The sequence below is a fragment of the Emydura macquarii genome, unplaced genomic scaffold, assembly GCF_026122565.2.
Source record: "Emydura macquarii macquarii isolate MOO-44397 ecotype Brisbane River unplaced genomic scaffold, CSIRO-AGI_Emac_v2 contig_2676, whole genome shotgun sequence".
In the NCBI taxonomy this organism is placed as follows: Eukaryota; Metazoa; Chordata; order Testudines; family Chelidae; genus Emydura; species Emydura macquarii.
In genome coordinates this window covers 3,147,320-3,160,195 of record NW_027132813.1, presented here as the reverse complement: position 1 = coordinate 3,160,195, position 12,876 = coordinate 3,147,320, and the positions used below count along the sequence as shown (strand labels likewise).

The following is a 12,876-nucleotide window of genomic DNA, read 5'->3' as shown; positions in this document are numbered from 1 at the left end:
AGAGGGCAAAGCCTTGATTCCTCTCCTGCAGTGTGCTGGCATTTGGATGGAGGAGGAAGGAGAGAAGTCTGTATCTATGAAGGAGCCGTAACAAATTATTTGCCATGAAGAAGAAAGGAAGGTTTGTGGCTAAGAATTACTTTCCTTGCGCTGTTTCTTGGAGGTGTGGGGTGGGACAGAGCTATGCACACTGTCCCCATTACACAAGGCTAGATGTAAAGGCACAATCTATCCCTTATTAAATAGTAAATCCATTCTACCACAAGGCAATACAGGATTGATGGTAAAAACTCTTGCATTTACAACACTGGAGATTAAAATCCAGTTGGATGACAGCTAACATTTCAAGTTGTTCTGCCAGGGATGATGTAAGTATATGTATGGACAGTGTACATTCTGTATTATCACTGTCTATCTTACTGAGTTGGGGTGTTTGTGACAGTGCTAAATGTATTAAACAACTATTTGTAAATAATAGAAAAAGTTCCTATAGTGTGAGTGTTGCAGCTGTACACATTGAGGTTCCCAACTATATAATACTTTGAATAATACTGGGTCTGGTCTTGGAACAAGAACCTGTCAACCCTCAGAGTGATAACTGGGAATTCTTAAGTAATCAATATAATCAATATATAATCTATAGATCAGGCTATAACCTGGATCAGTGGGTTCTAAGCAGAGCTGACATTAAGGTGGTGTGCCATTCTCCCAGTATTCCTGTGATATTGGCACTCCAATATACCATGGTGATGAGTCCATATAAGAATCACAATAATGAACATTTGTGCTTTCAGTGATGGCACAAAACAGATCAGAATCTGTACTTTAAAGCTGAGGATGAAGAAAGTGCAAAAACGATGTTCTGAACTAAAATTCTAGACAATACTCGGCTCATAAAACTATATCACATTTTGAATACCATGTGTTTAACACTTGTTAAAAATGCAAATGAAACATTTGACCAGTTTATAACAGTCCTGGAAACAATGAGTATGAACATCTTGTAAATGACATAATTTATGACAGAATTATAGGAACTGCAGGAAAAAAACCCAATGATAATTCATTATATCCTGCTAGAGATTGTACAATATTAGATGAAGGAAATAAAAACCAAGCTGTTGCATATACTGTTTGCAGATGAAAAAGTGAATAAGTGAAAGACAAAAATTAAAACTGTGTGGGTACTAAATGATGCCAAAAAGCCACTTTTAAATAATGGAATTGTGTAAATATACAAGAAAGATGGAAACAAAGCGTGTAAAGAAAGTATTGCCCCAAGAATCATTTGGCAAAAGAGTGTATAGGAGCAAAAAAAGTGTATGAATTAGAAGCATGAGCAGCAGAATGCAAACATTACCAACTTTCTATTGTTGAACTGTGTGGTTCCTGGTACTGTAAGTTATGTACATATTAATACAAATCTGAATAATTTTATAATACACAAGTTAGTTAACGTTAGCAGAAATCAAAAACGTCTATGACTTTCATTTAATTGTTTTTGGAACTAAATGATTGCTTTAAAAGAATAAGTAAATTGTTACTGGAGATATACTGTAAAGCTGCTAGACTGCTCTCTTTGTCTACATGTACATTACTACAGGTGGATGTTTTGAAAAAAGATGTTTTAAAACTAAAAACCATGGTTTTCAAAGAGTCCATAAAGGTTTCCTTAGGCAGTGGACTCCCCACAGGTCCAAGATTTTCCCTGTAATATGTATGCTTTCACTTAAATATATTTGACAGGGCTCCGACTGTTTTCAAAAATTAAAAGAAAAAGTCCTTAGCATCATAATGTGAGACCCACTTACGTGATGTCAGCATTTGGGTGAAGACCAAAGACTTCTGGGCTATCCATGGCAGGGAGGGTCTGAATGTATTCCTGATACTGATCCAGAGTTTTGCATACTGGGATTTTATATCCAGTATAGAAACAGAATGTGCTCTCAAACATCTTTTCACTGAACCATACCTGTGCAAAATACAGGAAAAAAACACTTAGGGAAATCAAAACTTCAGATAACTTTGCCATTTTACACAGGGATTTCAACCTTGTGTTTATTTACTTCAATCTTCTTGGGAAGTTAGAATTCTAGTTTGGGCTAAAACGAGTAGTTTTACTCTAAAACAAAAGTAAGGCTATGTCATTACAAAGTGATCCCTTCAAAACTTGAGTTCAAGTTATGTAAATTAATTTTCTTTTTAATAAATGTGCATGCTCCTATTTTAAGAGGGCTGCTCAAGGAGGAGGACCTCATGGGCTAAGAATGATAGTTTATATACTTTACCCACAAGGCAAGGCTTTTACAAGTAGAGTACTGAGGAAATAAAAACCCACCAGAAAAACAGAATTACTTACCAGTAACTGTTCTTCGAGATGTGTTGCTCATATCCGTTCCAATATAGGTGAGTGCACGATGGCGTGCACTTACCTATATTGGAATGGATATGAGCAATCACTCAAAGTAGAACAAGAGTTCTGACTCTCTAGATGATTCTCTTCATGCAATATAACTGCAGTATTGACTTAAATATTCACTTCATGGAATCGAACTGCAAAAATCACAATATTTTTAACAATCACATTATATATTTTAGCAAAAATGAATATTGATACAGCTGTTACATTTTGTTTATAATGACAAAGAACTGTATTTTCAAGCTCTCTTACCCTTGCAAAACAATTAAGAAGACGTTTATCATAATCATCAGTGACCCGACCTCCATATTGCACTTCTCCAATCATGTATCGTACTGTGCTCCACGATATACCCTAGATACAAAATAAAATAAAATACTGTAGTTATAATCTATACCCATCTATGGCAGTGGTACCCAACCGGTAGCTTGGGGACCTACCTGTAGTCCTTGAGGCACTAAATGGTGACCCTCAAGGATGACTGTATTTAGAAGACAAAATTTGATCACAAATTTCAAATATATTCCCTGAACCATGTCCTATAATTTTTAAACTAAAGTATTAGAATTGGCCCTGTCATGACTAGGAGGATTTGCCTTCCCAAATACCTCCCACCACTTTCTTTTCAGTCCCAAAACTAGCTCTGATGTGGTTTGAAAGCATTCTGAAGAGTTGCTGTCTCTTCCTCACTTCTCAGCAGCTCTCTCACTTGCCACCTGATGCATTGCAGAAACTGGCTATTCCATTACCTGCTTCTATGCACTAGATTGTGGGAGCCTAATGAGAACAGGATAGGAGTTTGGCTTTCTCAGAGTCTAAGGGAGTGTTTAGCAAAGGATGGCTTCCCTCCCTGACACAGCCACCCACAGAACCCCAGGAGAGGGTAAAAACAGGAGAAGCTGAGGATTCTCTGACCCAATCCCATCACAGATTTAAGCAGCCTGAGATTATATACACATTTGGGGGATAATCAGAGTTCAGTGTGCTCTAACTATTCCCTCTCCCTACACAAGGGACTGTGGAGAAGGAGGTGTAGGAAACAGATAAACTGGCTCTATGCATGCAAGGGACTCCTCCGTGCTGAGGAAAACTCCTGCAGGGGATTTGTGGGTGGTTTCACCACCTAAGCATCACAAAGGGAGCAGAACTTAGTAGAGATTCTATCCCTCGGTTGCCCTTGACCACTCTGAAACAGTAAGTTAGTCTCTCAGGATGACAAAGTTGGACACTATGAATCAAAGGCTATAAAGTATTAGAAATACTCAACTAATGAAGTCTTAAATGACTATTTTTAATTTTATCATGAACAAACTAAACCAATTTGACTGAAATGCAAGTAACTTTAGACATGTAGTTTATCTGCATAGTTTTTTTCATATATAGACATGTGACATGAAAACATTATAGGATTATAGAATTCCCCATGCTATTCATGCACCAAGTAAGGCTGCCTTCTTAAATCAAATTTCTCACTTCATTAATTTATTGGTTTATGATCTTCTACATATGCTTACTTAAAAACAGAATCAATCTTAACCAGTTATTGTTCAAAGTCATTCATACTTTAGATAGAGTGTTGAAACTACAAGATCAAATTCTGAAGTCTTTAACCAGAATTCCTATTGTAGTCCATGGGAGCATGGGCTAAGTAAGAACTGCAGTATTTGGCCTATAGTGACTGATGATCAAATACTTAATGTCTTTTCAATAAATTTGTAATTTTTTGTTATAGTTTCCATGTGGATAACAGTGTCCATACTAGACTGACTGTCCCTCAGAGCTGATATTTTGGTCACTATTGGTTTGGATGAAAGAATGAGTCCTGGTCTACAATGACAACATAGGTCGACGGAATGTGGCTTCTGTCAACCACATAAAGTATCATCTCCACTGGCATGTCAGTTCCGTTGACCTAAATTGTGGTAAAATTTGCCTTAATAAAACCACCCCAAGTGCTGTAGCACTGAAGTCGAATTGTATGGGTTGAATGAGCATCAGTGTAGGCAGAGCGCAACATAAATCAACGACATTGGTCTCTGGGAGGTATCCCATAATGCTCTGTTGTGACCACTCTGGACATTTGCATTCTGCTGCACCATGGCCATGTAAATAGGAAACAGCTCCTCCCCTCAAGTCCCAGGAAATTTTGAATTCCCATTTCCTGTTGGGTCAGCCTGGAGAGAGCTTGCCAGCATAACTGATCATGGTGACTGCAAGTCCCAAATGCACTCCAACCTGGAGCCGACCTGAGGTCTTGGATTGCATCAGTCAGTGGGGCAGAGAGTCTGTTCTGGCTCAGCTCCGAGCCAACAAAATAAATTTGGATATCTACGAGAAGATATCTCATGGCATGTTGCAGAAGGGGCACAACAGGGACGCACAGCAGTGCCGCATTAAGATCAAAGAGCTGAGGCAGGCGTATCAGAAAACTAAGGAAGCTAACAGTTGTTCTGGTTCATCACCTAAAACATGCCCTTTTTAGGAGGAACTGCATGCAATTCCATGCAGGCAATGCCGACCACTATGCCTCAATGCAGCATAGATACCTCAGGGAAATCCAAGGCCAGGATGAATGCAGATGACGAGGAGTAGGAGGATGAGGAGAACAGGATGCAGATGAGTGGGGTATCCTTTCTCTCTCAAAGCCAGGTGTTGTTTGCTACACAGGAGCAGCCCAGCTGGACGCAGGAAACCATGACTGAATGGGATGCTGGGGAAGGCACATCTGGTGAGTAGGCATTACAAATTGCATTTCTTTGGTTATATCCCCAGTTGACAGTGGACAATGTGGCTTTCAACACACCATCTCATACTCCTGCAGAGCACCTGTTGCAGATAAGAAGGTGGAAAAAAATCCTCGGGATGACATGTTCAATGAGATAATGAATGCCTCTGTGGCTACTGACACAGAGCTAAGAGCGTGGAGGATTTCATTATCAGACAAACTGAACATAGACAACAGGAAGGCAGCACAGGAATATAAGTGTTCAACACAAGATGAGATGCTGTATATAATGAGTGAATAGTCAGACATGTTGAGGTTGAGCTTCAAGGAAGCTCAGTGGCAGGAGAGACTCTTTTTGCAGCCCCTGCAAAACTCTGAGCTAACACACTCTTTCCTAGCCCTCACCCTCAAGCGGTCTAGGAGGAGGTTGAGCAGGATGCAGTACATGCTCCACTCGTCACCAGTTGAGGGGAGCAGAAAGAGGCGACGGCCCCCTTGAGGAGTGGGAATGTGTGATTCTTTCCTGTGTGCACAGCCAAACTGGGCTCTGTATCCCCTCTCAATCCCCAGACAATGCATGCGGAATATTAAATTATCTTCCTTTTCCTCCCTCTGTGAAGAATCACCAATAAAAAAGTACTGCTTTGCAATTCATTACTATTTATTTATTGATAAGAGGGGAATAAAGGGAGAGGGATGGTGGAGGGTGAAACTGTATCGGTGGGGGATGGGTGGAGGATGCAAAGTGAAAGCACAGCACAGATAAACAATGCACATTATTGTTGTGTCTTGTTGCAAAAACAGGTTTTCAATGTTTCCCTGAGGCGCAGCACTCAACAATTGGCTCTCAGCATTGCAGTGGCATCTGGCTGCTCAAAATTAGTGGCCAGCCTATCTGCTTCCACAACCCAATCCAACGGGAACGTCTCCCCCTTTGTCTCACATACATTATGGAGCACAAAGCAAGCAGAGATAACTATTGGGATATTTCTTTCACTGAGGTCTAACCTAGTTAGCAAACTGTACCAGTGTGCCTTTAAACACCCAAAAGCACATTCCACCACCATTCTGCACTTGCCTATTATTGAAATGCTCCTTCACGCTGTCCAGGTGCCCAGTGTAGGGTTTCATTAGCCAGGGGAGCAAGAGGTAGGCACGATCCCCCAGAATCACTATTGGCATTTCAACATCGCCAATATTTATTTTTTGGTCAGGGAAGAAAGTGCCCACCTGCATCTTTTTTAACAGACCTGAGTTCCTAAAGGTGCATGCATCATGCACCTTTCCAGACCACCCCACATTGATGTCAGTGAAGCATCCCCTGTGATCCACAAGGACCTGCAACACCATTAAGAAGTATCCCTTTCGATTTATGTACTCTATAGCAAGGTGGACCAGTGCTAAGATAGGATGTGTGTGACAACTATGCCCCCCCCCACAGTTAGGGAACCCTATTGTGGAAAAGCCTTCCACTATGTCCTTCACGTTTCCCAAAGTCACTACCCTTCTTAGCAGAAGTCTATTAATGGCACGGCACACTTGTATCACAGCTGCTCCCGCAGTGGATTTACCGACTCTGAATTGATTCCCAACTGACTGGTAGCAGTCTGGCATTGCTAGCTTCCACAGAGCGATGGACACTCTCTACTGTCAGAGCAGGTCTCAAGTGAGTATTCATGCGTTTCAGTGCTGGGGAGAGCTCTCTGCAAGTTCCAAGAAAGTGGTCTTTCTCATCCAAAAGTTCTGCAGCCACTGCTCATCATCCCACACCCTCATAACTATGCAATCCTAACAGTCACTGTTTGTTTCCCAGGACCAGAAGTGGCGCTCCACCAATGGCAGATGGTGCATGACAGCCTGCAACAAGCGGGAATTGTTTCATTCTATGGCTTGTAGCAAGGCAGTCTCAGTAAGATCACAATTTTCATCACTGTGGCTCCTGTCTCACCCCTGAAAATACTGTAGAATAAGTGGTGAGGTGTTTGTGATGCTCATAATAATAGTGCAGAGCTGAGCGGACTCCATTCCTCTCAGGCAATGGCTTGCGCGCGGCACAGAGTGAAGGGTTTGAAAAAATGGCGCGAAAAATCTGTTTGTTTGGACTGGGACAACAAGAGAGGGGGGAGGGAGGACGTTGCATCATGGGAGGACAAAAATCTTCCCAAACACCTCTGTGGGTAGCTGCACTGTGGGATAGCTACCCATAGTGCATGGCTTTGATTGCCGATGTAAGCGCGGATGGTGGGGACGCAATCTTCGAATGCAATGAGCATGGTGTGATCACATTCATTTGAATTCTGCGGCTCAGCAGGTGAAGGTTGATTTAAATTAAATCGACCACTCCTCGGTGTAGACATACCCGTAAATATTCTTCACAATATAAACAGAACTATGTGATGTAAAAAGGAATTATACATACTGTATACATAAATATTACTCACTTTCTTGATGTCACATTCATCTAGGTGATTCTGTATAAACTGAACACTGGCTGTAAAGTCTGCAGAGTTGAACTCATAGGGAATATTCCAACCCAAAGGGCCAAACTTGCGTCGTTCCTTAAGTATACCATTGAAAATAAATAGTCAGTCTGTTTTCTTCAAATTTACTTACTATGCTGTTTCATTACTATTTCTGGTGAAGTTAAACTGAAATTAAAGATTACAGTGAATAAACGACACAATCCAAACACACCATTATGCATTTCCTCTGTGGCATTAATAATTAAAAATGGTCTTCAGCTGCTGCATGTTGGAACATGTGAAGGAAAAACAACAAAAACATTTATCACTACCCAACCTACTGATCTTAATAGCCCTGGTTTTTAAAATCTCCCATGTCTTTATTGCTGGATCAGGATGATAGAGTGTATGTTAAGTACTATACTTGGCCTAATTTTCAGAGGTGATGAGCACTTCAGTTCCCATTGACTTCAAAAAGTCAGCACTTCTGCCAATCAGAGTACAAACCTTCTTTTTTTCTATGTATGGTCTATTTGCTAAAGGTAGTTTAGATTTTCCAGTTTTATATTATGACACTGAGTTACTCAAGTGCACTTAGGTTGTCCCTTTTGCCTTAATTCCTTCTCTTATGCCTTTTGATTTATATGCCTTTCAAAATTCTCACCACTTTTACATATGGTAAGATCCTTCATTATCAATGTTTCAGGTTAAAATTGTATCTGTCTCTCTATCTGTAAAACGGATTTCTGTGAGACCAGTAATCTATACTAACAAGTTCTCTTCTCTCTACAGGTGATTAACAGACAAATGACATCACTAAAATGAATTAGAAGAAGCTGTTACTAGTGCACACTGGAACCAAAGGCAATTTGCCTAGAATTCACACACTAATGGAACTGGTTAAAATAATAGCAATCAGGTAGGTGTATGGAGTATTAGTGGTAGTGAAAAACTCGCTTTTTGACAGCAAGTAGCTGTAGAGTACATGGGCTTTGCTACGGTCAATAGGGTCAAGAACACAAGCAAGTGTCTCTGCAAACATGCAATTTTGCCTTTTCCCTTCATAGTTTTCACAGCATACTAAGAATGAGGGGAAACAGAAGGGAAGGCACAGAGAACTCTGCAATTCCAAGAAAGTGACTGTGTCTATTCCTACTAGATCTCTGATGCTTTGGAAGAGAAGTAATTTGCAGTTGTGGCTTGTGTTAAATAAGTTTATTACTATAATTCCACATATCATGCAAATCAGATGAAATACTTGTGGACTGATGCTACATTCCCCAGTATGTACACCGGAATGGATGAGCCATCCTGCTATGATTTTGAGTTTCCCAGCTATGTGGCTATGTGGCATTTTTTCTATCCATTTCAAGATGAATACAGTTTTTGAGTATGGCTATGTTCTCAGTCCCTCCTCTATTATTGAGATAAGACCCCAAATCAGAACTGTCTGAACAGACTAGAACTGAATTCTGAAAAATCTGTCTTAAAATGTAAACATGCTAGGCGAATAGCTTTCATTTCCAGTATGCTAAAATAAAGGTCTTTCTATTCACTGACCACCTGCCTGGCACAGGCCCCTGGTTCAACAATCCTCTGAAGCCTTGTCTGATACAAATTCACATAACTCTCCTATGTTAGGAAGTGAGATCCCACATAAGTTAGATTCTTTGATGGTTCTAAAACACTTTTTTGAATATTCATGATAAATCTCAATAATTCATTTGTAACCACAATCTGAACTTTTAGAAGAGATGTATCAATTACGAGCTAATCTTCTAAATATAGAAAAATGTGAACTTCATCCTGGGGCAGCTACTACTGCAATCAGAGTCTTCCAGAAAAATTTAGAGGCTATAGCAAAATTCAAAGGACAGTGTACTGAAAATATTGATTGTTGATCTTAAACATTGGGCACTTCTGACAAATGTAGCAGTAGGTATATAGAGATATGAGTATTGCAAAGCTATGGATACTAAAACTTTTCTTGGCTGTACAGCTTCTATTATAGACTAAAGACAATCTTTTTTGGATTTCCTGTACTCCAAAAGGCAGTTAAGCCATCTGAGAGCCAAGACTTCTGTGAAGCCTTCTGAATGCCTTCATCCAGCTCATCTTAAGGGAAAGGAAGAAAAGCATAGATATCTTGTAGTTGCTAAATACGTTAGCATCACTCTTTATAACATTTCCTGAGTAGTCAGGCATATTCTACATAGTAACGGTTAGAATGACAGAATCCATTTGTCTGATGGTATGTTTTCCTACTCTGAGAAAAAAGGGTAATTATGTCCCCAAAAGAATGAATGGGTTCTTAGTTTGGATTTACTAGGATGAGGACCTTCTAAAACCCTTCTCACCTCTGCTCCTCTGATACTTATTATAGTTCCCTGAGATGCAAATAGCTGTTTAATGTTAGTATGATCATCTAAAGAAACTCATTGGTTCTGAACAGAAGTGTATTGAATTTGGGACTTTTTTTTTCTTTGCTGAAGAAAGAACTGCAGTTACAAAAGCCTCTCACTGCTTTATCTAGGTCATTATCAAAAAGCCCAACTCCCCAAAAATGCAAGAAAGAGAACCTTTTGTTTGTTCTGAAACTTGATGACTCATTGGGAAAGCGAGAGCATTATGTGAACCACCACTCCACTCCACTGGACACAGATGGGGGATCTGATCCAACTCCAGTAAAATAAATGAAAAGACTTAAATTGATTTGAATGGGTGTTGGATCAGGCCTTTTACAAAATGTTTTGAAATGTCTGACGTATTTGTAACAGCAGCTACAAAATCATTAGTTAAAAAGGCATGAATTTATTTATTTATTTAAATTTTATCCTGGATGGTCAGTGGCCTCTCAACCAAATTCTGAGATGTGATGATAAAAAAGCTTTAGAGATGTTCGGGAGGCTCTAACCCCTAAATGAAACACCTTGTTATTTTACTATTATTATTTGTATTATCATAGCACCTCAGGATTCTAATCAAGGATCAAGGCTCCACTGTACCAAGCACTATATAGCCACATCATAACGAAGACAGTTGGGCCTCAAAAAGCTCACAATCTAAATAACAGACAAGATGCAATAGGAGGCCAAAACAAATAGATCGGGGAATGGTGAGAGGATGAGATAAGAAAATGAGTAGAAAACCAGAAGTTACCACTCATCAACTGTCCAATCATGGCTCTTTCCATCCTTCACTATTTTTCTTATGACATTTAAAGGGAGGCTTTGTGAAGGCTTTGTGAGGCACATTACCAATACCAGATCTAAGAAGACAAAAAAGCAGGAACACTGCCAGATGGCTGAGAGTAGCATGTGGAAGCAATGGCTGAACTAGAGGACACACACAGTGGCTATGGAAGAGGAAGCAACTGACATAGTGGGTTATACCTATTTTTCTGTGGGTCTTCTCAGAAATGTGCAGGGAAACGGTTTATTTGTGATAAAAAGAAAGTTTATCTGCCTTATTAGACCTTGCAGCTGGCTGAGTCTTTGGCTGGAGGTCTGACTCTACACATTTCAGACCCACATGAACAAAATGTTCACTAATCTGTTCTGTGACTGTTGTTCTTCAAGATGTGTTGCACATGTCCATTCCAGTTCGTGTGTGTGTGTGCCCAGTGCACCAGAGTCAGAGGGTTTTCCCTTAGCAATACTCCAGCCTCTGCTGCGTCGTGCTTGTATAAAGGGCAGAGCCACTCCCATCCCCTCAGTACCTATTTACTGGACAGATTCCGATATTCAGGGGAAGGAAAATGGGTCATGGAATGTACATGGGCAATACATCCTGAAGAACAGAACAGAACAGGTTAGTACCCACTTTTTCTTCTTTGAGTGATTGCACATGCACTTCAGGTGAATCACAGGCATTTCAATTTAGAGGTGGGTTCAGATTCTAACTGAACAATGACTGAAAGACTACACATACAAACCTTGCATCATCTCTAGACTGTTGAGACATGGCATAATGAAATGCAAAGATATGTACTGATGTCCAGTTGCAGCTTTACAAATGTCCTGCATAGGCATTTCAGCTAGAAATACTGCATAAGGTGCTTCCAATCTCATTGAGTGTGTTACCACTATGTTTTGTAGAGTGACATTGGCAATGTCATAGCACATATATATGCAGGAGAAAATCCATGATGAGATTCTCTGAATTGAGACTTGGAAGAGTTCCCAACTGCCATGAATAGTTGTGAGGATGACCTAAACGGTTTTGTCCTATCCAAATAAAAAGATAAGGTTCTCCTGACATCAAAGGTATGGGGTCTCTCCTAATCCTTATTATCATAGAGCTTAGGAACGAAAGTTGGTAAGTATATTGCCAGACTGATGTGGAAGTAAGAGACTACTTTAATCAGAAATTTTGGATGTGGGAGTAAGTATACTTTGTCCTTGTAAAAGACTATATGTATAAGATGAGTCAGCTACCAAGGCTCACAGTTCTCCCACTCTCCTCACAGAGGTAATCACCACCAAAACGGCTACTTTCATTGAAAGATGAAGCAACTACCAGATAGCCTGTGGTTCAAAGGGTGGAGCCATCAGCCTTGTTAACACCAGATTTAAGTTCCAAGGGGGAGACAGGATCCTTTACTTGGAGCAATAACCACAGGCCCCAGAAGAACCTGTGACAGTGGATTGGAGAAAACGGAGTGATTAGCAATGGGAGGGTGGAAAGTGGAGATGGCTGCTAAATGAACTCTGATGGCACTAATGGAAATATATTGCTACTTCAGGTGGAATTATGTTGTTTAGAATAGAAAATTATACCATAACCTCAGAGGCAAAGTTTTAGGTTCCAAAACCACTGACTCCCAAAAAGTGTAAATGAATGAGATGGGACAGAGAAGAAAATTTTAGCAAGAGCAGCAATGAGAGCAAAGAGAGAGGACAATTGCAGGGTTACAAATCACAAGCACAGCAATTTCAGATTAAGTAGAGTACTGATTGTGAGCAAAGCCTAAACAGAGCCCAGTAAGCACTTTCTCCTTCCAACAGTTGAGGATTTTAGAGCTTAAAGGGAAATAACACATTATATGGAATGGATAATTTTCTTTCTGTTACCAATTTCTCTCTGAATTCACTACTCATGGATTAATGCCCCTCACCTGTGGAATTCAGAGATGGACCAATGTTGTGATGGAGGCTCCAGAACTAAGCTCTGCTCTTCAGTTCAGGCCACCGGAAGAGCTCTTCTGTAGCTGTAGAAACACTCCAGCAACCAATTATTAGCATGAAGACAACCTAATATAATGTATTAAA

At 40.2% G+C, this 12,876-nt stretch overlaps 1 protein-coding gene across 1 annotated transcript in view; it reads right to left on the bottom strand.

Annotated features, from left to right (window-relative positions):
- The window catches only part of DNAH8 (dynein axonemal heavy chain 8), a 563,218-nt gene that overhangs the window by 17,389 nt on the left and 532,953 nt on the right, over positions 1-12,876 (bottom strand). Inside the window, exons 86-88 of the mRNA XM_067565373.1 lie at positions 7,586-7,702; positions 2,672-2,773; positions 1,812-1,972 (exon numbers count right to left, since the gene is read on the bottom strand). Coding sequence (XP_067421474.1) covers positions 1,812-1,972; positions 2,672-2,773; positions 7,586-7,702 — 380 coding nt within the window. The remainder of the gene's footprint in view (positions 1-1,811; positions 1,973-2,671; positions 2,774-7,585; positions 7,703-12,876) is intronic.